The following is a 24,528-nucleotide window of genomic DNA, read 5'->3' as shown; positions in this document are numbered from 1 at the left end:
CTCGGGCCTTGTCTCTCGCGCTTCCCACGGTCACCCGCACTCGGGCCGGTGCCTAGTGCTTCCCGCGGTCTCGCGCGCACCTCGGGTCTCGGCTCCCGCGTTTCCCATGATTGGGGCTCAGGTGGCCGTAGCCGTGCCTGGCCCCCTGACCCTCTGTCTGGGTCTTCCGCCCCGCTCAGGCTTCTCAGGCTATCGCCCACCCAGGGCTGGGGTCAACACCCCCCCCCCCCAAACGACACGCCACCCCGGCACCAAACAGCTGTGCCTTCCCCCGCACCAGTCGCTTTGCCCTTACAGGGCTCCAGGAACCCCCACGCTACTGGGGAGCTCCCCTGAGGCTCCTCCAACCCCTACAGCCTCACCCAGTCCTCCGGTGGAACAATAACAAACCAAACAGGAAACCCAAAGCTATAAGCCAACCGGCTGCAACACAAAACTAAGCCTCCCGGCTATAACGTACGTTCCTGTCAGGGGTCTCTCCCCCGTCTCATCATGTAAACGCCCAGTCAGCCAGGCGGCTGCGCTCTGCTCTGCTCTGCTCTGCTCTGCTGCAGATCTCCCGCTCCTTAGGCTGCCAGAGGGGAACTGCCTCCTAGGCTTCAGCCTGGGCTGTTTATAAAGGCCTGGCTCTGCCCCCTTCTGGTCACCTGACCAGTGCGGTTGCCCCAGCAACCGGCACCTGAGCTGCCCTGAAGATTGGCAGCTGCCCTTATCCCTTCATAGGAACAGGGCACCTAAGTGCCCCGTGACACAAATCAGGAGGCCTCTAAGAGTTGCTAACCCCCTGCACGATGGGCAGGCTTAGCTGAGCTCGGACTAGGGGGACATCAGATCCCCATCACTTTATATTTTTGGAGAGGTTCAAACCAGTCCTCAGCTTACTGTGCTCTCCTGTTCATTTACATACACGCCACGTTCTCCATTTACAGCACAATTTTTCACGTATCACCCTCCCTCTAGGATGCATTGTAATGATCGGTGATTACATAATCATTTTACCGACTGGAACAAGGAGCGTTTTTTCTAGTATTACTCTTTCTTTCTTTCTGAAGAGTGAGGGAAACTAGATATGCTGAGATTAGATCAGATGGGAAAATTCCCAAGCAAGCACTTTTTCCATGATATTTTATCTTTTTCACTAGAAAGCACTTTCAGTATTTAATCATTTTTTATTCAGTATCAAATAAAACTTTTTTTTTTTGCTTCTGCAAGACGTGTCTCCTGTTCAACTTCTCACTGAAAAACTGAGCCTCTAAAAACGAGAAATATTTGGGGGTTGTGGGTGCTGTCAGGAAAGTTAGGTTTGGAATCACTTCTCTGATGCACTATGGACGCTGTCGTTCAAGTGAGTGAACAACTTGGACACCAACTGTGGAGTTCAGTGTTTTTGTCTACAAAATTTAAAGTTATTATAATGAAGCTTTTCCTGTTATTCTGTTCTATCATCTATCATCAAGATATCAGAGACTCTTTCAGAAGTTCATTAAACAACAGGACTATCATCTGTCACCCGTGATTCTTCCTCACAAAAACTCGTGGGATGAGAGACGCTGGAGGTTTCATCCGCACAAGCTTCCCTTTACCAATGCTTACATTTTTTTACTGAAAAAACCCATTTCCTTTCTTTGAAGCTTTCTTTTATCTTTTGCATCTAAAAATGCAGAAAGATCCAGCTTATGCAAATGTATTTTCCCGTTTTGCGTAGCGGATCGTTGAGAAGCTTTGCATTTTAAGGAGCTTTCTGATGCCATTTCAGCAGTTCCTTGCATGATTAAAGTTGTACTCACCTAGACAGGCAAAAAGCAGAGCTAAGCAAAATTTCTGAGATGCTTCCCTTCTCTTTATTTTTTTGTCCCCCTCATCGTAACTAAGGGCTTTCTAACTGCAACCGATTCGGACAGTTTCATTCCGTGATAAATCACATTTTATCGAGCTGACGGTGCAAGCAGCTGCCTGGAATCGAAACTTGGAGTCACTCTGTGGTCGCGACCTCTGACCACTTGGAGAACTGCTCGGTGGCTTTGTGATTTGGGGATTACAGAAGGACAGCAGCTTCCCTCTCGCTAAAGAAGAAACTGGTTGTAGTACATACAAAAAGAGCTGGTACTTGAGGCTCCAGCATGCAGACAAGACCCAGCGTCTCTCTCTCACCTGCTAGCTTGCAGACCTATGGGAATCCCATGGCCTAGTGGGAGGAGGGGGCCCATCATAGCATGTGCTGCCCGGGGTCACCATTTAGGGTCTCAAAACATCCTAACTTGGATTCATTGTGAGAGGGATTCACAGATTGTAAGCCTGGAAGGGACCTCAGAAGATCATCGGGTCCAGCCCCTTGCACCAAGCAAGGAAAGACAATTGGGGTCAAGCGACCCCAGCGAGGTGACCGCCCAGGCTCCTCTTGAAAATCACCAGGGTAGGCAATCGCACCACCTCTGGAAGGACCTTATTCCAAAGGTGGACACCCTGACTGTGAAGCAGTTTTTCCTAATGTTGAGTCTGAAATAGTCTTCCAGGAGTTTGCGGCCATTACTCCTGGTTTTCTGAATGGGTGCCCGATATGATATACAGCATCACATAGCGGGCTAGCAGATGTGTAGCAAACATCAGGGTGTAAGTCTGCTCCTGTCCTCAATGACACCCAGGTTTGATACTGATCTGAATTGGCAGGGGATTAGGTCTTGTGTTCATGGGTAATCCCACAGCAAGAGGCAGGCTTCCTCCTCGGTGGGACATACATAACAGATTGATGAGAAATCCGCAGCCAGGTAGTGTGTGTACCGATGCTTTACCTAATGCAAGTCAGGATTTTTAGTTTTGAAAGTCAGCAAAATCACAAATGGATCTTATTTCATACCTGTGTTACCCCGCGGTAAAAGAACAGCTTCTAAAATGCTCGGGGAGTTAATGAGATGTACCGATTCTTTAGCTTTGTGGAAGCTCGCTCGCTCCCCCAGTGCTCTTTCACCTCTGGAAACAGGCTTAAAATTCAGCCCATACTGACAGGGCTCTAGAGAACAAGGGATTAAAAAAAAAAAAGGAGGACTTGACTCTAGTAATTGTAAAAGTTTATAAGTGCTGAAAGTCTGTGAGGTACTAGTCCAGCTCCTGGTGTACATTACAAAGTCTGTCTGCTTTGGCTTTAATTAAACTGTCTTGGGTCTATAAAGCCCACAGAGCTGAGAGCGCTAAGAACAGAAATGCCTCGTTATGATGACTGTAGGTGTCTTGCCTGCATCTATTAACCTGCTAGACCTGAAAAGGCTTCCAGCCACGGAAGGTATATTTAAAAAATAAAAAAAACCCAAACCCCACAGGAACTGCATTTCAGACTCTCGTACTTGTCAGGAGCCTCCCAGACTGTTGGGCTTCCAACACGAGCAAGCAGAACGGAAGCAGTGGAAGTTTGCGGGGAGGAATCACAAAGTGAGGAAGGGAATTGTGGCAGAAGGGGGATTTGGTAAGCATGTGTTAGAAGCTGAGCTGGCGACAGGCTGCCGAATGCACCGAGTCTTTTGCCCTCTGAGAGTGTGGTGGGAAGAAACCTGATTCCATCACAAAACGGATTACCAAAATCCATGTGTGGTGATGATGATAACAATAATAATGATGTTGATGATGCTGCTTTACAACATCCTGTATCGCACTGAGGATCTGAAAATGGTTTCCAGCCTCCTGTGGGAAGTGGGCTGGTAGTTCTCCAGGGGTGGGCAAAATGTGGCCTGCCAGGCCATTGCCTCCGGCCCGCGGGGTCCCTAAAAAATTTGGAAAATTAATATTTATCTGCCCCTGGCTTGCCAAAACTCAGCCCTCCACCCAAAATAACTGCCTGGCCCTGCCTATTCTCTAACTTAGTAAACTTAAGCAGGGAGCTAAATCAATAAATCAATATCTCTATACCTCTATATGTAGATATATATGTAAACATTCCCATTCTGACATCCTGTGAACCCTTTCTTAGCTCTTTCCTTCTCTCTCCCTGGCACTCTCCCTGCATGAGCTGCTGAATAGCAGTTGGTTAATTCTACAGATCCCCATTAATATGTACCCAGAGGTATAAAGATAAAAGAAAACATTTGCCTTCCGGCTGACCCAGATCTACTGGACCCATACACATGATTTAATATTTTATTTAGCTTTTTAATATAACATATTAAATCATCTATCTATTTATAGATATCTATCTATCTATCTAAAGAAAACCCCAGCTCGTGTTAATGGTATGCAAAATTTGGCCTCCACCATCACAAGCATCCTAAAATGAGTTGGTGCTTTGGGTGCTGATGGTGTAGACTTGGGCATGTAAGTGCGGAGGGGACCCAAATTAGAGGCCACTTAAGAGAAACAGGGCCTAAGTGACTTACTCAAGACCACAGGGAATCAATAGCAGACCTGGAGATGCAGCTCAGGAGTTGTGATGGCCTGGTCCAAGCTTTACCAGCTAGATTACACTACCTTGTTATTTTTTACATGACCTTCTCTCCCTGTTGAGCCTGAGACAGAGACAGCAATTACATCGTCCCAGCCTAACTCTGGGTTCAGTGCTCAGTTCCTGGAAAACCCTTTGATGATCCAGATGTCATTTGGAGATAGCACCAGGCCACCAGACAATCTGCTTCACTTAGGATAATTCTCAGAATAAAACTCACACTATAACAGCGGGAATGGTGCGTGCCAGGACAGAGACACATCTGCTGTGCTGTGTGAAATAGCCTTTAGAGAGAGTCCCTACCTGTGCACTTTTCCTGACAGCAGCTTCCCTCACTGTCACTCATTTTTAATCAAATAGATAAAAAGAAGCCTGCATTTCCGTTGGGAGACCGTATGTCACAGAGAGTGGTTTTCTCCTATTATTGTTTCCCACCCATTCTGTTTTTACTGATGCAAGACCATATTTGGTGATGGCCTTACATCGTGAAGAAAGCACAGATGCCGTGTTGAAGATCTCGCGTCCAGGTTTCCCGATGAACAAATGTCTCTTGACAAGGCATCGGGGCACTGGTTGTAGCCGGGCTGGTCTAAGGACGTAGGCAGACAAGGTTCTTTGGGCAAATGTGATATCTCTTATTAGACTAACTACAATCTAACTACAGTTGGAAAAAGTCTTCTTTGTACCCAAAAGCTTGCAAAGAAGGATTTTTCCAACTATTTTAGTTAGTCTAATAAAAGATATCGGATTGACCTGAGGACCCTTGTCTTAACAAGGCACAGCACAGATGGATACCCCATTTCTGAGCATTTCTGCACTCGATGAGCTGTCTTTTTATGGTTCTGGGCAAGGTCATGGGAGTATTTGAAGAACATTTTCTGAGAAGCAAGCATGTCTCAGACTTTCCTGCGGGATTGCACAAAGCTCTGCTGGCTGCATATTAGCCATAAAACATGGTGGAGTTTAGAAACAAATTAACGAAAGCCCGTCTTTATGGTGATAGGGTGTCTAGGTCTCGAGTGGTGTTTTTTCAGGCAAATAGTTTTGTAGCCGATGGGTACACTGATATGATTCAGGTCTCTCTCTCTCTTTTTGTTGGTGTTTAAAATTTCCTTGTTTCAGGCTTATTCCAGCCTACTGCTTTCTGCCCCTCGGAAGAGCTTTCCCCAGTTGGGAATGGCAGCTGTGCGGGATCATTGCTACGAGCCAGCTTCGTCAAACAAAACGAAACCCGGCTTGCTCCACGCACGCCAGGATCAAGTCGGTTCTGCAGACGGTGCTTCGGCCCCCACCCCTCGACACGGCGCATGGTGAACCCAAGTCTGGTGTGGCAGAGCTGCCTTGCTGGAGCAAGCATGGACTTTTCTTTGCCATAAGCAACAGGCAGGTCCAGCTTGTCCTTGCTGACTTGGCTGGAAGGCACTTCATGGTTTTCCGCTCTGCGTGCTTAAAAACGCATCTTCAGTGATTTGCACCTTTCTATTGATTCACAAATTCTCAGCTGCTGCTGGCAGCTTGCATGTCAGGTTTCCATTCGGGGTAATTTGAAGAGCATGCAGATTTACCCCATGGGAGGAAAACAGTGGAGAGGGTGAGCACAAAGGATCGTCATTTGTTTCGACTCAAAAGCACTGTATGTAAAGGCTTGGAGAAAGCCGCCAAGACTCCTAACAAATCTGTTATTCTTCCTCCGACACACGGCCCAGATTCTTTCCCTCCCTCCATGTGCTGGTTTTGATCTTGCAGCTGGTTTTGGAGAGCTTGCTGGAGACCTGCAGGCAGTCGTTGTCATTTGGCTTTCATTTTCCACGTGTGATGTACAGGTCTCCCATACTGGCCCCACCAACCCTGCTCGTGAGCAGACCAAAAAAATGGATGAGATGCCAGGGAGAGAATTCCTCGCTGACACTGTCTAATGTTACTTTGCGTGCCCCGAGGTCTTTGCATATTATTCGATGTCACCATATTTAAACCTTTCACTATTAACTTCCAGTACCTCATATCATACCAATTTGGAGCTGCAATTTATTCTGAGGCTGCTGTTCAGAGAGCTGCATTATGCAGTCCCGCTTTCCCGAATTCTTTTGTTTTCTTTCACTCTCCCTTTAATAAGATAATTTCTTCTGTAAAAGCTCTGCGGCCTGTCGGCCTATATTTCAAAACTGCAGCAGACGGAAGTGGAGAGTGCTGCGTAGTTTTTCTGAGACTCTTCTGTGCTGATGTGTATTGATTCTATTAAATTACAAGACACAGAAAAGACGGGTGGGGGGAGCGACTTTTTCTATTTGCAGGTCTGTTCTAAATATAACGTGTCATATCCGATTTACTAGGAGAAAAGCTCTCAGGGTAATGGGGCTTTGGAACAGCAAAACAGAAGGATTTCCATGCTGCGCCTTTGTATTACTGGCTCTTAAAGTTTTTTCATCTGCACGTGAATATAAACTGTTAGGAGAGGAAGGAGAAATTATCCCAGAAGAAAGATGCTGTTGCAGCTGCGGTCCAGGATTAAGATTTAGAGAGATTTGGGCTCTATTCCCAAGAGTTTATCTCAATGGGGAAGTTAGTGTGTGGTAGACTATGGCACATTAAGCGACTCCACACTAATTTCCTCTGCGGACACTCTGGCCATGTCCGGATGAGCGTGGCCACGCGCCACAAACACGTCGGCAGTGCCACATGTTGCACAGCCAAGTGGTCTTTGTGCTGCAAGGGTGCACTGCCCGTGCATGTGCTGCTTCATTTTTTTTTTCCCTTGGGTCTTTTTGACCCCTGGATATCCAGGGGTCAAAAAAACACCTGCAGCACATGCATGGGCAGTGCACGCCACTGAAAAGTGGAGCCGAACCTCCCGGAGCTCTGTTGCGGCTGCCAGCCAGGCTCTGCCTGGCAGGATCACTGCTGCAGCCCCGGAAGGCCCCCAGGTAAGGTGGCTGGGGTCAGCACAGTGCTGGACCCAGCCTCCCCTACTGTTCCCAGGGTAACTTAACATGGGCGATCCCCGGGGAGATGTAGCTGCAGCTCAAGGTGCACTGCTGCTCCTTGTCCCCGGGGAATCAAACGCCCGTGCTCATCTGGACGTGCTCTTAGGGAGCACCACCAATCTCCACATGGGAGGCTAGTACAGAGTAGATGCTGCTTTTTCAACTCATACCCCAGCTCATTGCACACCAACTTCCCCTTGTAGACAAGCTATGAGTTTCCCTACGGGGCATGAGGCCAGTCATGCCAGTTCATGGTGCCAATCGGGGTGAGGGTCATCTTGATGCGTGGACTGTCTAGCACAATATGAGTCCCTAGACTCAGCTGGGGAATCCAGGTGCTACTGTAGTATAAATAATGAGTAATACTAATACTGCAGCCCGTTCACCATGGCACTAGTGAAGACCCAATGTTTCAGCACTTGCTGTTCAAATAGGGTAACTGATATAATCCATTCTGCATCTGTACTAGCAGCCACCCAGCATATCATAACCCAGGAGAGGAGAAGATGGATTCGTCAACGAGTTGGTAGCAGGAGGAGTTTAGATTTATTTTCTCACGCTTCCATTGAGCCTTGAAGTCCTCTTCCAGCCAAACCAGTGCAAGTGAGATTAGCAAGCAGTGGATTATGGCAATCATTCAAAACATGGGCTGCTGAACACCGTAACCCATCTGCTGAAAACTCTCTAGTTGTATAATAATGAGTTGGAAAGACAACTTTTATTAAGTGAAATTTCATCTGCCTGCTGGTTACCAAGCATGCTCAGCTCTAAACCAATAACACCTAGCTAAACAACTCCAGACACAATTTTATTTGACCTAAGTAAAAGATGAGTCATAAATCAATTGCATTATATTCACTGCAAGAGGTTTTTATTGGAACTTAGTGTTCTTCTTGGATCAAAATAGCTGGTACGAACAACCAGCTCCTTTCCAGTCAGTCACTTGTTTTTATTTTTTCCTATAACCTGCACTAAAAGCATAATGTGCAGCTTTAAATCCTCCCAGGCTTGAAGGCTTTGCAATAAAGCCCAGTACAAAGAATATATCTCTGTGCCAAAGAGCAGAAACACAACACAAGTTTGGATTTCCGCCCCGCCTCGAGCAGCAGGAGGTTAAAGGTATTAGAGGAAATTGCTGTATGTCCATAATGTACTAAGGTTTCCAATGGGAGAGAGACTTTTGAAACTCAGGTTCCACTAGAAAATGTTGCTATTTGCAGCTTGCAGCCTTCAGACATTGCTACCAATGGAGCACATGGATTAAACCCCAAGCTCATCCTGAATGGACACTGTCTATGTACCTTTGATGGGTATACGAGTCTATTGCATTTTCACACTTTGGCAACACCGGCCTCGTTCGACAAGCCTGCGACGTGTCAGTGAAGGGTGCTGAATTCTTTGACAAGCCGTGTTTAGGGGCCAGAAAACTGGTTGCATCGGGACTCGATTCTACACTGGAAGCTGGGCACAGCTTCGATGTGAACAGGATCAGGCACTACTTCACCCTGTGAAGAAGGTGCATGCTTGAGTGGGAAGCCTTTCCTCCTTGATTATTTTGAGCATTTCCATCGCACCTATCACCATAATGTGCCTGCAACCGAAATGCAGGCTGATGGACACTTCTTTCTGAACAAGGCTCAGGAAATTACTGGATCTCGTGTCATCGCTTCCCACTATAGGACAGAACATCAGCTGTGCTAAGGCATCCATAATCACACCTCCCACTCACAGATAGCCCTTCCCTCCCAAAAAGGATGAAAGATTAATAATGATAAAGGGAACTCATTCCTGCTTCGGGCAACTGGGAGAGATTCTGCTTTTGAAACGGAGAGCACCTATACATGTGCCCGATGCCTGCCCCAGTGCAATCTAATTAGAATATGTCCGAACAGACTTGATTAATTGAATCTGCTGGAGTCTGCTAATTAGCATGCTCCAGCAGCCTTGGTGTCATATGTATTCAGCATCTCTACACTTCCAAATGGCAGCGGGAACGCTATAACTAAAGCTTGTCAAGTGAATGGATCAAGTATCAAGCGGATGCTGAATACATGAGACGCTGCAGGCGCTTTAGTTAGAGCGGCTCCTGACAGCTGCTCTAATTAAAGCGTGTTCCCTCACCCACCCTGGAACACGTGTAAAAGCGCCCAAATAGTTCTGGTATGGGATTTAACACATGATCATGCTCCCTGTATGTATAGCCACAGCTTCAGTTCACCATAAAATAATTCTTTGCTGCCTATACAGTACAGTGATGTGTCTTCTACAAACCATCAAGATTATTACTGTAAATATTTATTACAGCATCATTGTACTAGCTGGTTTCTTTATGAGGACCTTTGGCGATACTGGAAATCATGGCTGACTGCTGAGATTGCTTTGTGGTTTATCAAAAAATGCAACCAAAGGCCTTTCAATTTATTAGTTAATTGTTCCAGGCTGGCTATATTAAGGGAATGAATAATAAAATATATTCAAAATAATTTAATGCTGTTGATGGTTTTTCCCCACTAGGCTGAGTCTGGCAATATGTCTCTGGATACAATTTTTTAAAAAATAAGCTCTCTCAAAGAAACGTCCCACAGTACACAACTGCTCTCTGATCTGCTTAGGAAAATTCCCCCTTGTCAGCGGTCTTATTGTCAAACTGGGACTCTGCTGCAATATACGGCATATTGCATCGCGCCGGCTTTAATCTGAACGGATGCACAAATGAATAGCAGACGTTTGAGCAAACAGATCATGTCCACTTTAGCTGAATGGTGCCATTCTGAATGGCAAAATCTCCAGCAGGCTCACCGTGCCTTCCTTCCTACAGAAGAACCCTACCTTGCAAATGCTTGCATAGCCTCACGTCCGTGCGGAGTCCCGCACAAGTCAGCAATATGCCCAGGATTCATCCGTGTAAGTGATTTCCAGAGTGGGCCTGCAGGCAAGTTTTCTGACCTCGACACATACCTGCGAGCCCAATAACTACTGCTTTGAAAACTCTGATACTTGCAGAGCTTGCAATACGTTCCTTGTTAAAAAAAACCCCACACTTAGCAATAAGGCTGGGCCTGGACCGAAATGATTTTGAGCCAGACCTTCAACTCCTAATTTTTCAGAACTGTTTTCAACTCCTAACCGTTCAGGTTTGTCTTTTTCTTACAGTGACTGGGGGACAGCTATTCAAAAATGATCTGGATCTGGGTCCAAAACCCAAAGCCCTCGAAATTCTTGTGTGGGTGTGAAAGACAGTGGCCTTGTACACGTGATTAGGTCTTGGTCTACTGATTGTTTCCAGGGTGACTAAGAGCCTGAAGCTTACTACAGTTAGTTCCTCAGCTTGGGATCCTGCACATTGGTCAAAAAACATTTGAGCTGCTAACAGCCCCGGGGATGGCTCTAGTGTCTAGCCTCTCTGTGCACAAATCCGTATTCATTACATTTGGATCACGGTTTAACGCCTTCGCCAATTTGCAAATGTCCTTTGAAAGAGAAAAGAAATTGGGTTGCCCACTCTTTAGGGCAGGGCTCAGCGAGGCACTGCTCCTGAATGAGGCCTCTGGAAGCTACTGCAAGACCCATTACCAATAATACACATAGCAGGAATAGAGTTCAATAGCATCTCATAACATAACTTCATTTAGCAACGCAATGAAGGCCCAACAAGGAATGCCAAAACATCGAGCAAAACACTTACGCTGGCTTCTGAAATCACATCAAGACCATGGCACCATCAGTAGAATGGAAAAGCATATGAACTCGGGTCGGTTAAGGGGTAAAGCTTTGAAATATCCATACATTCGGAAGCAGGATTGAGCCTTTTTTAGTCTTGAAATGTCATGAGCTTCCAGATCTCTGCCCTTCTCCATGGCTTAGACTAGCCTTTGTTCTGGCTGCGAGAAGCAGCTACTTTCTGGGCTTCCAGGAGATGGGGCACCACCGTCTTTGCTAATGGATTCAGATCTATAGATCATATTGGTAAATTCCAGCTCAGGAAAGGAGAACTTGACTGTTGCTGATTTTTAGTGCTGTAATAAATTTTGTGTCCACTTTTAAAAGGTTGTGATCATTGTGTGAAGGTCTAGAGCATTCAGGGACTTTTATAGCTCATGAAATCAACTGTAAATTTGGACGCAAAGGAGCTACAGTGCTGGCAGGAGCTGAAATGGGTTGGGAGGGGTGGGGGGGAAGGCGGATAAAAAAAGAAGTAGTCAGCAGATCAAACCAGGACGCTAACTACGTGCTGAACTGCCCAGAGACAAGTCTCATCACAGGGGGAAAGTATTACCTGCTATTTGCAGACATATTTTATTTTTAGATCTCCATTGTGTCCTGTTATCGGGAATCATGTCATTGCAGTCAAACTGGAGGCACTGTAAAAACGAATATATACGGGTTTTTCTGTTCGAATTGCAGGGCAGACCTATCACCCACGGGTTTCTTGCCTGGATCATTCCTCCTGGGCATTTAATTACCTAGTGACTAATTACTGAAGTGCTGATCACCTGCAGTTTCCATTCTAACTCTGGGTACCTGACACACGACCCAAAGGGCTGAGACCAATAAAATATTTGCACGAACCTCAATGAAGTGAAATCTCTGAGGTTCATACAGCTCAGGTGAAATCCATTTCATTTTTGTTGCCGAATAGCGCTTCGTTTCCTGCACGGGATCATGTATGAACTTGAACAGCCTTTTACTTACCATATTTACTCTGATGCTGACCAAGAGCTAAATGACAATGGGGATCACAGTGTGCTCGTTGCTGTACGCACAGAATAAGAATTTATCTGCAAGGTGTTATTGGAACAGAAATAAAAATGTTCATTTCACCGCAATGAAAAATTCCCCATGAAAATTAGAACATTTTAATTAAAAAAAAAATATATGGGTTAAAACTTTTTGTTCAGATTTGTTTTCACTGACAGCTCCTATTTGTAACAGCACTGTTATTTACAGCAGTTAACATTCGCCTCCGAGATGCAGTCCCCCAGGGATACTGCACTTCTTTATAAAAGTACTTAGTCTCTGTACTCTTCTGAGCCTTTTATGAATTTTTTTTAAATTTTTTTTTGCAGAGGAAGGAATTACACCGCAAAAATCCCTCCACTCCAAACATTTGTGCGTTAGCTTTCAATTATTTGTTTCAATTTAACTTCAGAGTGGTTATCTGGAAAGGTTTTTAAAAGCCACTGAAAAAAAACTCAGCTACTGCTCCACAGTAGGAAAAATCCTTGTTGTGGGGACAAAAATCTGTAGAGGAATATTTAGAAGGGAGCAGGATCTGAAATAAGAAGGCCGAACAATTCCAGGTCCTGCAATATTATGAGAATTACAGGTGCTCAAGTTACATGGATTTTATTTTATGGAGGAAGCTTCCTCTCTATGTCAGAGGATTTGGGATGCTCTCCATTTTTTTTGCTTGAATATTTTCTCAGTCCATCAAAACCAGCCAATAGTTCAGAAAAAAATCATTTTTGGCAAACAGTCTGTCATATGCACCATCTGCGGGAGGATAAAGACCCCACTGTGAGGCTGTTTTCTCGATACGCAACAGTCACAGGACAATATTCGATTTTCCTTGCTCTAGGACCATGCCCAATTTAAGCCCTATTTTGAGAACTTAAATGGGTCTTCAGCAGTGCACAGGTCTTGAGTCGTCCTTGTGCATGGGATGTATTGTGTCCCAAAGCAGTTAAAATACTAGCGCGAATTATGTGTGAATGTTATTTAGATGTGACAACTGTATTTAAGGAGATTTGCAAAGGCACAAATGACAAGCAGACAGACAACTGGAAGTCAATGGAATGACTAGGGGAGGTACCAACCTCCTTTTGTGACTTTAAAACCTTCTTAATCCATGTGAAACTTGGCCAAAATGACCACAGAAACTTAGATGTATTAGTTCTGGACTCTCCTTTGCTTTTCCCAGGTGTTTATAGAAAGGCAGGAATTTGTGGAAAGGCAGCCCATGATCTAAACGTACCTTGATGACATCCTCATCCGTGGACTTGCACTCCACCAATTCAGAGATGTCGGTCACAGCACTGTTTTCCTCAATGGAAACCACTTTAATGGGCACGGCGACCGTTTTCCCCGTGAGAATTGCTGTGTTCAGGATTTCCATGTCCTGTATGCAAAGCAAAGCATAGAACGGTCACCTTTTTCTTCCGGTAAAATTACATTGATGCTAAAAATTAAGGAAAGTGAAAATGGCCCAGATATTTCATTTATTCCAAGAAGGCTCAGGTCTCAGGAAGCTTTTCCTTTTCAAGCAAATCCTGCTTTTTACCCATATTCTAGGAACACTTACATAAAAAGGTCTAGTCCTGCAAACACTTACTACCAGGCATGAGACCCATATATCCCTGTCAAAGCCTGAGCGCAGGCTCTTTACACCTAGGAAGCAGCTGAACTGTAAAATTTGGAGCAGGACTGAAAGTTCAGGGGTTGACGTTTGAATCCATGTGCACCGCAGGGATGGCGCTGAGCCATGAACCTTGTATCTGAACCTGAACTATTCAGCAAAAATTGGTATGATCAATGGCATTCCTAAGTCATAAAACAAAGTACAGAATCCAGCCAGGATTACCGATGCTGTTAAGTGTAGGGAGAGGAACTAGGAAACCTGAAAGCTTAAATTCACGTCTTAAGAGGTAAAAATCTTTTCATTCACCCGTTCAAGCGGTTTCATTATCTGTCTGCTCCCAAGATTCATTTTTAGGTAAAACTTCAAGGTGTCATGCAACTTTGCAGCTTCCAACCTTAAAAAGTGAACTTAAGTTTCAGCAAAAGCACCTGGTCAATAGGTTTGTATCTATGGGAACAAAATGGGACTCTGATCCCATTTAAGTCTTCTTCTTCTTTACTAGTTTAATTAGTTTAAGATATGCATTGTGCTTCCATCTTACAATACTCTGTTCTTAGGTTAGCCTTCTTTTATTTAAAAATGTATATCCAATTAAATAATACTAATCCTTTTATGTTTATTATATTAATTATTTGTTAATAATAACCATCTGTTCTGGACAAGAAAGAATCCCACACAAACCCTAAGGCATTCATACACATGACTGCATCCAACTGAGGCAGTTCAGTCCATGCTTTAGACACCAAAGGGTCCTGATTTTCACAAGTGGAGCGCACACATTTCCCACTAATTTGGGTCAGTGTCCAGTACTTCTGTTCAACAGGAGGCTATATTTAGATTTGTGGTTTTAGGGGCTTAAGTTGACATCTAGTCTGAAAACCTTGCTCATAAATGTTCTGAATGCTGGTACCTTAAAACAAGCCAGACACATACACAAGCACAATCAAAAGAAGTCCTCAAAAGACCGTAATAATTTCATAATAAAAAACCCTATTGCTATTTCTACCGTAGGCTTCCAAAGCAATGTGCACAGATTAACTCTGACAGATGCTTCAAAACCCAGATGCACAACATTTTTTTCCTGTCTGTTCTGATATTGGTAGCATCACAAGTCCTTCGAAATGAATCTTTTGCCTCAATCCCTTAATGCCTCTACTTATTTTTCGTGCCCGCGAACGTTAAACAGCATGAACTAAAGACTGCAAGGTGAAGGAGGAGTGAGAAACTGCGTGGAAATGACGGGGCATCTTTTCAGGCTTTCCCAGCTCTGCTTTGGAATGATTTTGTTTTTGTCTTTAGCTAGTAGTGAACTACTGATAGTAAGCCTCTCTCCATGTGCATGTAAGGCCCAACAGGATCTAATGCAGGGGTGGGCAAAATGTGGCCCACAGGCCGGATCTAGCCTGGCAGGCCATTCTATCTGGTCCACGGGGCCCCTAAAAATTTTGAAAATTAGTATTTTATCTGCCCCTGGCTGCCTGTTACGCAGCTCTCCATGGCTTGCCAAAACTCATCCACCCAAAATAATTGCCCGCCCCAATCTCATGCACGATGCACAAAATTGCCATGGCTTATTAGATGCCATTGTGCCCTGTTGTCGGTGCAGTGGGAGCCTGATCCCAGGTTCCCCCTGCACCAGCCAGAAGGAAGCAAGCCGAAGGCATTCCCACCTGCATCGCGCTCCTAGCGGCTGCGAGATCACGGCTTCTGCAATCTCCTAGCCGTGAGGGCACCCTATAAGTGCAAATGAAAGCTGGCTAGCAGCCACCTTTGAAGTTAGCACACATTTTTGAGTTCTCACTTCATAGCTGGTTGGACCCTTTTATGGCGTGACTGGTACTTTGCACGTGTAGCGGGTCTCAGTTTAATTAACCAATTAATTGTGCAATAGCACGCCCCTGATCAAGTCTGTGTTTAGCTACTGAAGTGAACTACTGATCAGAGAAATAAGGGACGGGCTTAGAATGAGAGGCATCCCTGAAAAAGAAATGCGCTTCAGATACATATTGTGTATATTGTGGCTTGGGAAGGTACCAATGTTTTCATCTAATGGTAGCTTAACAAGCACCAAGCCCATTAAAAAGAAATAAAACAAGCCAAAGTGCGATCACGTGACAAGCAGCAGCACAGTGCCTGACCTCAGGATAAAATGAAATGCAAGTGCCATTAGCAGTGGGCTAGATTCACCGACTGCGGTAAGTCACACAGACACGAATGCGAGTCATCAGAGTTTATTCAGGAGCTCAATTCAAGCATGAAAATACTAGGTAACCAGTGGCTTAAAACTTAAATAAAATTAGCAAGAAGGCCACAGATCAGAGCATGAGAGGGAGGCATCAGAGCCCAGCTATAAGCTCTTGACCCGATGAGCAGGAAAAATGCTGCGTTCCCAAGACTGGTGAGCTTTGGGGCCCCGACTGCATCACAAGGAGAAGAAAGCCAGCCGCTCACCTTAGCTGCTGTTGCAGCAGGGGGGTGGTGAGGATAGCACAGCGTAAGCTTTATCACATCAGAGTTTGCTGCACACTGCAGCTAAACCTCTGAGCCTGGACCAAAACAACAGCTTTGCCAAAACAGATGATATCATTACAGCCCTTAAATCTAGCAACCTGCCTTGATCAAACCCGTGGCTCTTCTGGTTCATCCGTCCCTCTATCAGACGCTACCTCTTCACTGGACAAAAGAAAATGATCTATGCCTGGGGAAAGGGGAAAAAAAAGCACAGACAGCCACTACAAATGATACCTCCTGCTTTCTCTGTTGTACGGCACAGAATTGATGTGCCAGTTGTTAAGTAACAATCTGTCATTTCTGTGTCCCTCTTTCCAGCGGATCATTATAGCTGAATCTGAAGTCTAAGTGGGTTTGATGTAGAGCTGGTATTACAAAGGTTACAAAAACCTGCAGAAATTCCCCAAGACCTTTCTGGAGACAAGATGTGGAAAATTTGACTGCTGGCACGTTACCAGCAATTAGGCACCTCAGTCTCCTGCCCTTCACTAATGGTTTCATTAAGGGAATCTGCATGCATTGGAATGGCTTTATTTTGATTAATGACTTCAGGGGCTGCATCTGCACAAAGAAGAGGTGCATTTTTGTCATGATACAGGCTCCGAGAAGTTTTACATCTTCTCTTCATGGGAAAACATGAACTTCAGAACTATTCACTCCATGATGCGCACAAAGGGATTGGTAACGTATTGAACACAGTCACTCAGAAGGACAAGGATGAGACCATTAGTTTCCTTAGAGATCACGGAGGTTAGCAGGCGATCATTAGCTATCATGATACCGAGCAGCAGTAGAAAATATTAAGACGCCATCTCCGCTTAAGCAGGGCCCTGCCATCCTGCTCAGCTCAAGCCTAGTGTCTATAGGCCTAGTGTCTCTATTTGCAAGGTGCCTTCCCAACATTGCCATCTCTATCATCTCTATCTACGAGTGGAGATATCGTCTCTACTGTGAGTCCTGATTGCCTTTTCCTCTAGACCAATATGGCTACAACCTGGATACCTTCCCAACGTTGTAGCACTCGGCAAGGGCCGACTTAAATAAAGACAGCCAGGGTGATGGTCATTTCTTCTGCCCCTGTTCTTGGGGCTGGAACAAGCACGGGACAGGCTTAAATGAACTATCTGCACGGCCTCAGTGATGCACCCAGGCATGCTCTCCATTTCGGAGGGCTGAGGACCATTTCAGTGGCTACATCATCCCCTTTCCCTTGTGGCGCAAGGCTGAGCGGGCAAGGCGCGCTTCAAGGCAGCAAGCCCAGTCTGGAGGTGGTGTGGATATAGAGTTGCCATATTTCCAGTATCAAAAATGAGCACCCCAGTGAGGGGATGGGGAGCAAAGCGGGGAGGATTGTGGGGAGGGGGCAGTGATATGCCTGTGCCCTGCCTCTGCCCCTCACTCCCAACCTGCAGCCCCCTGCCCCCTCCAGCCCGCACAGCTGGCACACGCATGCACACGCACATACACTCTCTGTCTCTCTTACTCGCGAGCAGCTGCCGGGGCCCACGCACAGCGCACATGACCCCCCTGACAGCCAATCATCTTGGCTCACTGCTCCCAGCCCCAAGCAGCTAAGCTGCAAGTGCCGGGGAAAAGCAAAGGCAGAGCAAAACCCCGAGACATTTGCTTGCATTTTAAAAACCCGCCCGGACAGGAGGACAGGGGGCCAAAAAAGAGGACACGTCTGGGAAAACCTGGACGTACGGTAACCCTAACGGATGTGCTCCCTGCTTCCTGACACAGGCAGGGCTAGCGCAGCGCGCTCTGGCCACGCTACCGACCTGACCCTTTCCCATCTTTTGTCTCTTTACTGCCCTGTGCCTCCCCCGCTGGGAGTTTCTAGGGTCGGAAGGGACCTGTGCAGACCGTCACGTCCGACCTCCTGCCATGGCAGGAAAGGGTACTGGGGTCAAACGACCCCAGCAAGGTGATTGTCAAGCCTTGTCTTAAAGACCCCCAGAGTAGGAGTCCGCACCACTGATCTGGTCCCCGCTTAGGAAAATGGAGGCAAAGAAGTTGTTAAATAGGGCAACTTTGTCGTCTGGTGTGACGACCAAATTTCCTAGTGTGTCTTTCAGTGGCCCCACGTTACCTGGTACCTTCTTTTTGCCCCCCATGTATTTAAAAAAGGACTTCTTGTTGTCCTTGATCTGGGAAGCTAGTCCCAGTCCCAGTCCCATCTCCGCCTCGGCCTCCCTGACCGCCCCCCTGCATCCCCGAGCAACCACAGTATCGTCCTCCCTGGGGATGGCCCCTCCCTGCCATTGGGTGCATGCCTCCCTTTTAGCTAGGAGACATTCCCAGATGCTTTTGGTGAGCCATGGGGGGCTTTTATGCCCTCCTGCTCCCTTTGATCCTCGTTGGGATTACCTCCCTTTGGACTTGGAGGATCATCTCCTTAAGGAGCGACCGCTCTTCTTGGACACCCGGCTCCCCTCCCCTCCGGGACCTCAGTGCATCCCCAACTATTCTCCTTAGCGCATTGAAGTCCGCCGTCCTGAAACCTAGGGCTGCTGCCTTGCTGCAGGCCTTTGCCACCTTGCGCTGGATGGTGAATCCCAGCAGGCGATGATCGCTGTCGCCCAGGTGGTCGAGCACCCGCAGCCCCCGCACCAGGTCATCACCCGTGGCCAGTGCCAGGTCCAACAAGGTGTCTCCCCTGGTGGGGCTGTGCACCTCCTGGGTTAGATGCAGGTCCTGCATTTGGGCTAGGGACCTATGTGCTTGCCAGCTCTCGGTCAGTAGGGGAGCCCTCCCGCATGGGGAGTAGTTTCAGAGAGCCATTTCTGCTCCTTTATGGACCTTTTACATGGCAGAGTGGCTACAAATGGTGTAGTATAGCAGAGAGCAGCAACTATGCCCAAACTGGCAGGAACTAGGAAACAAGAGAGCCAGGGCTGGAAAGGTATCAAAAATGCCGAAAAATAAAAATATGGTGGAAAGAGAATTGTTTAACACTAGACCCTTAGCAGAGGCATGTAGTTCAAGAGGGTTAATTTAACAATGTGCTCACAAAAATCCAGGGTATGGGTTCGAAACCCACCAAGGCCCAGAACTGAGTTTCTGCTCCATCCCTAACTGCACAAGTTTGTGCCTTATAGCATAGCAGTAAATGCTGGAGAGGGAGCTAGCTTTTCGAGGTGATGGTGGACAATATTAAAAACACAACTGTCACAATGTCAGATGACTGCAGGAAGTATGAGATCCTCCTACAGCTAAATGAGGGGGAAAAAAAATCAAAAAAGCAATATGCTATTTAGCGCACGGGCTATCCTGTGGAGATGCACACAGGATTACTAAGAAACCTTATAAAAGGTGAAGAACTGATATAAGAGGAAGGTGTTTTTCAAAAAAAAAAAAAAAAAAGTCACAGTATCTCAGTCATTTCCATTTCCTTTAATTTTTAAAATCCCCCAAGAACTAATCTACTTTCTGTGCAAGCAACATTTTGGGTTGTAAATCAATTCTATTCTGAGTTGTGAAAGGACTAAGAGCATCTGAAAGCTGCATTTGGATTTGCTTCCTTTAAACTTAAAAGCAGGCAAACCAATAGGAAGTCAATTGGGTTAAAAATAAAATAGAAAAAGAAACAGGATGAATCATGAGCAGGCACCCTCATCCAGCTGGCAATGCAGTTTTGTTATAGATGTGTTATGAACCCCTAGAAAGCAGAGGCTGCAATTCTGCGAGACAAGTTGGGGAATCGGCTGAAGCATTCCCATTGAAACGAAAGGGAACTGTGGGCCTCGATCTTCTTGTTAGCTTTGCTGATCTCAAGCTGGCTTTATAACTCAACTAGTGCCGCGCAAGGGGGACCAGCTCTAACAGTGCAACCACACAATCAATCATCTTGTGTGAAGAATAAGAAAACCTACAAACTTCAGATAGGGATGCCTTGCTCCTGCCAAGCACTGCACAATGGGACTCCTTTAATGAACTTCAAAACACCTCCTGGAGCTGAAGGAGACCATAATTACCATCTATACATATTTAAATAACCAACAGTAACATTAAGGAACATGTTTTGCTGCCTGCTTCTCTAATAGCTTGAGAAGCTCAATGTACTTACAGGGACAAGCAGGTAGAAACGGATCATTGAATCCGGTGCAAGAGAAATGACTTTAAAATTGACTGGTGCCTTTTAGCTGCAACGCACCTCTCTTAAAGGAAGTAGCAGGACGGTGAGCACCACTGTTTATCACTCACAGGCAAAGTGTTTGCTCAACCCCGGCTCAAAGATCATCCTGGTGATATGCGATTGCCGGCAAAGGCAGAGGCTCTGCACCATACAAAGGGGCCGACTGATCAGAGAGGCTCCGAATCACCTCCTTCTGCACGAACCCTAAGGATAATTCAGCCACCTTGGAAAACTCACAGCTGCACAAGCTAATAGGAAAAAAAGCCTCTCTCCAACAGTTCAAAAATACAAGTATGTGGCAAAATCTTTTGGACTTGTGTTGTTTCCATTCTAGCAGAACCCAATGGATAAATGAAGCAGATAGGCTGCTTAGGCAGCTGTCTTACCTCTTTTAGCTAAAGGCTTAATTAGATGTGATTTGAGTGCAGCCAATCATGTTAGGGCAAAGGGGAGACCCGCATTCATTTGTCTCCTTTCTTTAGCTGAAAGAGGATTCAAAGAAGAAGCCCAAAGGCTAAAAATGATAAATGATGTCAAAGGAGAGGAACTGGAAGGTGAGTCTAGTCAACGTAACATCACTGTCCTGCATCCTTTCCACTGTCCCAGCTCCCCAGGGGAGTTAATGGATCCCTGGGCAATGCATTTACATCTGCAAATAATGCAGTGTCAGGACTACAAATGCCACAGACCAACTTCTTTTGCATTAGGGTTCACCCAGAGTAAGTGAACTGCATAAAAAGTGGTATTTAAAATGGTGCAAAATCAGAACTGGGTCCTACAATTAACACCAGCTAGTACAGGGAGCTGAGTGCATTAGGGCAAGAATAAAGAATTTGATGCAACACCTCTGAGAGATCGGCAGGTCCGATATCTCTGCTCCTGGGAAGGGTGAGGTTTGGACACAAAGCAAGTACTAGGAGTCAGGCTACCGTTCACTTCTGGGCAGACCTCCATCTCAGTTGTGCTACAGGTCATCTGGCAACAGAGATGAGGATCTTTTCTTCCAACCCTGTCCCTAATGCGCAGCCTCACTGAAAACCAGCAGAGATGATATTCAGGAAGAGCCGTGCTTCCTTAAAAGCACAAAAAAATCCTTGCAGAAAAGAAAAACAGCTGAAAAGCTGATGTGCTATGGCCAAACTCAAGAAATCTGGCAATTTATTGCCACCCCGTTTCCAATCATGAACTTTTCCTGTGATGTCAGTAGGAGTTCTGTGCAAAGACCAAGGGTAGAGAATATGGCTCTTAGTTGCTTAGATTTATCTGGAGAGCAATCCCTATGTTCATCCAACCTCTCAATTGTAAGAAGGCAAGCATTCAAGCACGACTAATTTAGGAACTAATTCAACATTAAATCGCAACAGAATGAGGAAACAAAGTGACAGCTGTTTAATTAAACTCTAAATCCGATTAGATGGTGTTATAAAGAGAAATGCACTGGAGCCTAAGGTCATGAGAATGGCCTTATTTACAGCCTGGGACTTCTGTAAATGGAACTGCAGCGAGATGCTAATCATAGCTTAGCATCCAGGCTCCTCCTGCACACAGATGCACTGCCTCAAATACGGCGAATTTCAGTTGTATGTCTGTGGAGGAGACACTGTTGTACGGGTTCAGGGATGTATTTGGCAGCCGTGTTGGTCTGAGACAAAAAGAAATGCAAAAATCTAGAACTCTTGGTTCAGAGGCGATACCTTTCTTAGACCAACTAAGAAACTGCAAAAAAAAAAAAATCTTTCTTTGAAGTTTATCTTCTACCTATGGGGACTTTTCCCACCTTTACATCTCCCCCAGCCTGAAGAAGGGTGTGTGCGCCCAAAAACTGGCCAAGTAAGATTAAAAAAAATTTTTTTTTTGCGATTTCTTAGTTGGCCTAACAAAAGGTATCGTCTTGGAACCTGTTGTACTGATGGCAGCTGCTTTTAGAAGGAAAGCTTCTTGCAAGAGTTTGTGGGAGGCAGGCATTTGGGTATCACCTGCCCTAGAACTAGAACAGCACTGGCACCGTGGTAGAAGGAAGACGGCAGCAAGCATGGACACGCTCGTGACAGCCCTTGAAGGAAGGGGAAGGCAATGGAGATGTAGGAACTCCAGGAATAGGGTTATGCTTAGTCCTCAACTATCACCTTTGAAGAGCAGTGATGCCCTCTCAGCGTTGCAAGAGAAGAAGGAGACAGAAAGCAAACCTCTGGGCCAGTACTGATGAGTACTAAGTTATGCATCACCAGTTTCTAGGGCATCCTAGTTTAAATGATGCACAGTATCTTACTGCACTGCAGACAATTGTTATGCTGATTTGTGAGCCTGCTTGACAAAATGGTTGAAGCTTTGAGTTATTAATGCTACTGAGATTACAGCTGATTAACAAACTGACAGCATTAGGCTGTAGATCCCATTTAGACACATAATCAAATCCCATGATTAAAACTAAATTTTACATCTAGCTTTCAGCCAACTGGATTCTTTGACACTCCCCATTCACGGATATAATGTATGTGCAGGGGAGGGGAGCTGATTGTCAGCATTGAAATTCTTAGCGCACATTTTTAAATATCTGAAGGCAGGCTGCTAGGAGTTTCCATCACAAAAGTGAGTGGAAGCAAATTTAAATGCGGGGTAAGAAGATGCAACTCACATTGGGTACATGGTGGCCCACTGTTTTCTCCCACCTGAATACAATGTTAACATGGCAGTCAGGTGAAAACCCTGCTCTTCTCTACATGTTAGCATATGGCGACTTGAGCGCTTCACTCGCATCGCACAGGTCGACTGTAGAGGGAGTGGGGTAATGTTGTTACATTACTCCCAAAAGGAAGTCAGCTTTTTTAGTAACATCTAGAACCATACGTGGCTCCAGATCCATGGCGCCAACATGAGAAAGAAGCCATTAAAAATGGTCTCCTTGGCAGAACGGTCAACAGATCCAATATAGACTGAGCACAGAGAGCAGATCTGCTTAGTAATCATGCCCCTTCTGATCAGAGTAGAAAGTAAAAAAATGATATTTCTGCAGCACCTTTCAGCCAAGGATTTCAAAGTGTTTTACCATAAACCCAGCAATGCAGTCTTACTTTTAAACCTTTCTTAATTGGCCAGCACTGTACAAAATGTGTGGTGGTACATGCTCTGGAGAGATTACAATTCAGATAAGACAATATCAGAGGAAATCACTACGAGTTTAGGAATAAATAGCTCTTTAGGAACAACGTAAGGGGAGGAAAGGTGGGGAATAAGGACAGTTCCAGTACACAGTATAAGTTGTATCACTAACCCTTGGGCTAAGTATAGACAGTTGAAAATCCCAAGGCTGAATTGATTCAATATTTGTAGGTTAGTCTAAGCTGTGTACCAATAAGCAAGTGATCAGACATTCACCTTTGAGTCTGAAAATGCAGCCACATGCTTGCAGTGGCCCAGGCCAGAAGCAAGGAGGTGCTACAGTATGCCTCCCTGCTTGGCTGGAGCAGACAGCTGGGGCCAAAACTAGCCCATCCCTCTGCGAGGGGGCAGGGGAGGTTGTGAGGGAGGTGCAAACCATCCTGGGATGCTGTGGGATGGTGAGTTAACTGGAATCTAGAGAGGATTTGGGACACAAGTTCAATAAACCGATTTAAAATAAATCAGTTCAGTCTGATACTACATCCATCCAGGTTTATCTTAGACTGGTTTTGGCCATTTTGAAAGTGGTTTATGTGCAATGAACTTTTGTTGTGTTACAGATCTGAACCAGTTTCCAACCACTTATACCAGCTTATGTGTAACTTCTGTTCCTAGCCTTGCAGTACACATCTGGTGATATATATTCCTGCCCACCCCTGCTTAATTCCTTAGCTTTGGAGTCATTTGTTCCAGCCTCTCCTTCCAGGACTTTTCACACACGTTGCATGAAACCATTACTGGATAAAGAACAGAAATAATGCTTGGAGCAAGGGAACTCTCACTTTCCGGGAGCATGCTCTTACCAGCAGGCTGCAGAGACAGGTGTCCTCCAGGTTATTCTCCTTCTACAGTAGACCAGCTTCAATAGAAGGCATTGCCTCTGGCCTAGAGCCTATGGAGCATCCTTTTGGGAAGTGGAAGCTGTGCTTTTTGAGCCCCTGAAGCAGAGAACATT

At 45.6% G+C, this 24,528-nt stretch overlaps 1 protein-coding gene across 1 annotated transcript in view; it reads right to left on the bottom strand.

Moving 5' to 3' along the window:
- Positions 1–24,528, bottom strand: part of TMEM132C (transmembrane protein 132C) — a 219,704-nt gene that overhangs the window by 21,296 nt on the left and 173,880 nt on the right. The window contains exon 6 of the mRNA XM_019539386.1: positions 13,382–13,525. Coding sequence (XP_019394931.1) covers positions 13,382–13,525 — 144 coding nt within the window. The remainder of the gene's footprint in view (positions 1–13,381; positions 13,526–24,528) is intronic.

Source organism: Crocodylus porosus, unplaced genomic scaffold (assembly GCF_001723895.1).
Source record: "Crocodylus porosus isolate Cpor-Errol unplaced genomic scaffold, CroPor_comp1, whole genome shotgun sequence".
NCBI classification, from domain to species: domain Eukaryota; kingdom Metazoa; phylum Chordata; order Crocodylia; family Crocodylidae; genus Crocodylus; species Crocodylus porosus.
This window is presented reverse-complemented; position numbering and strand designations above follow the sequence as displayed.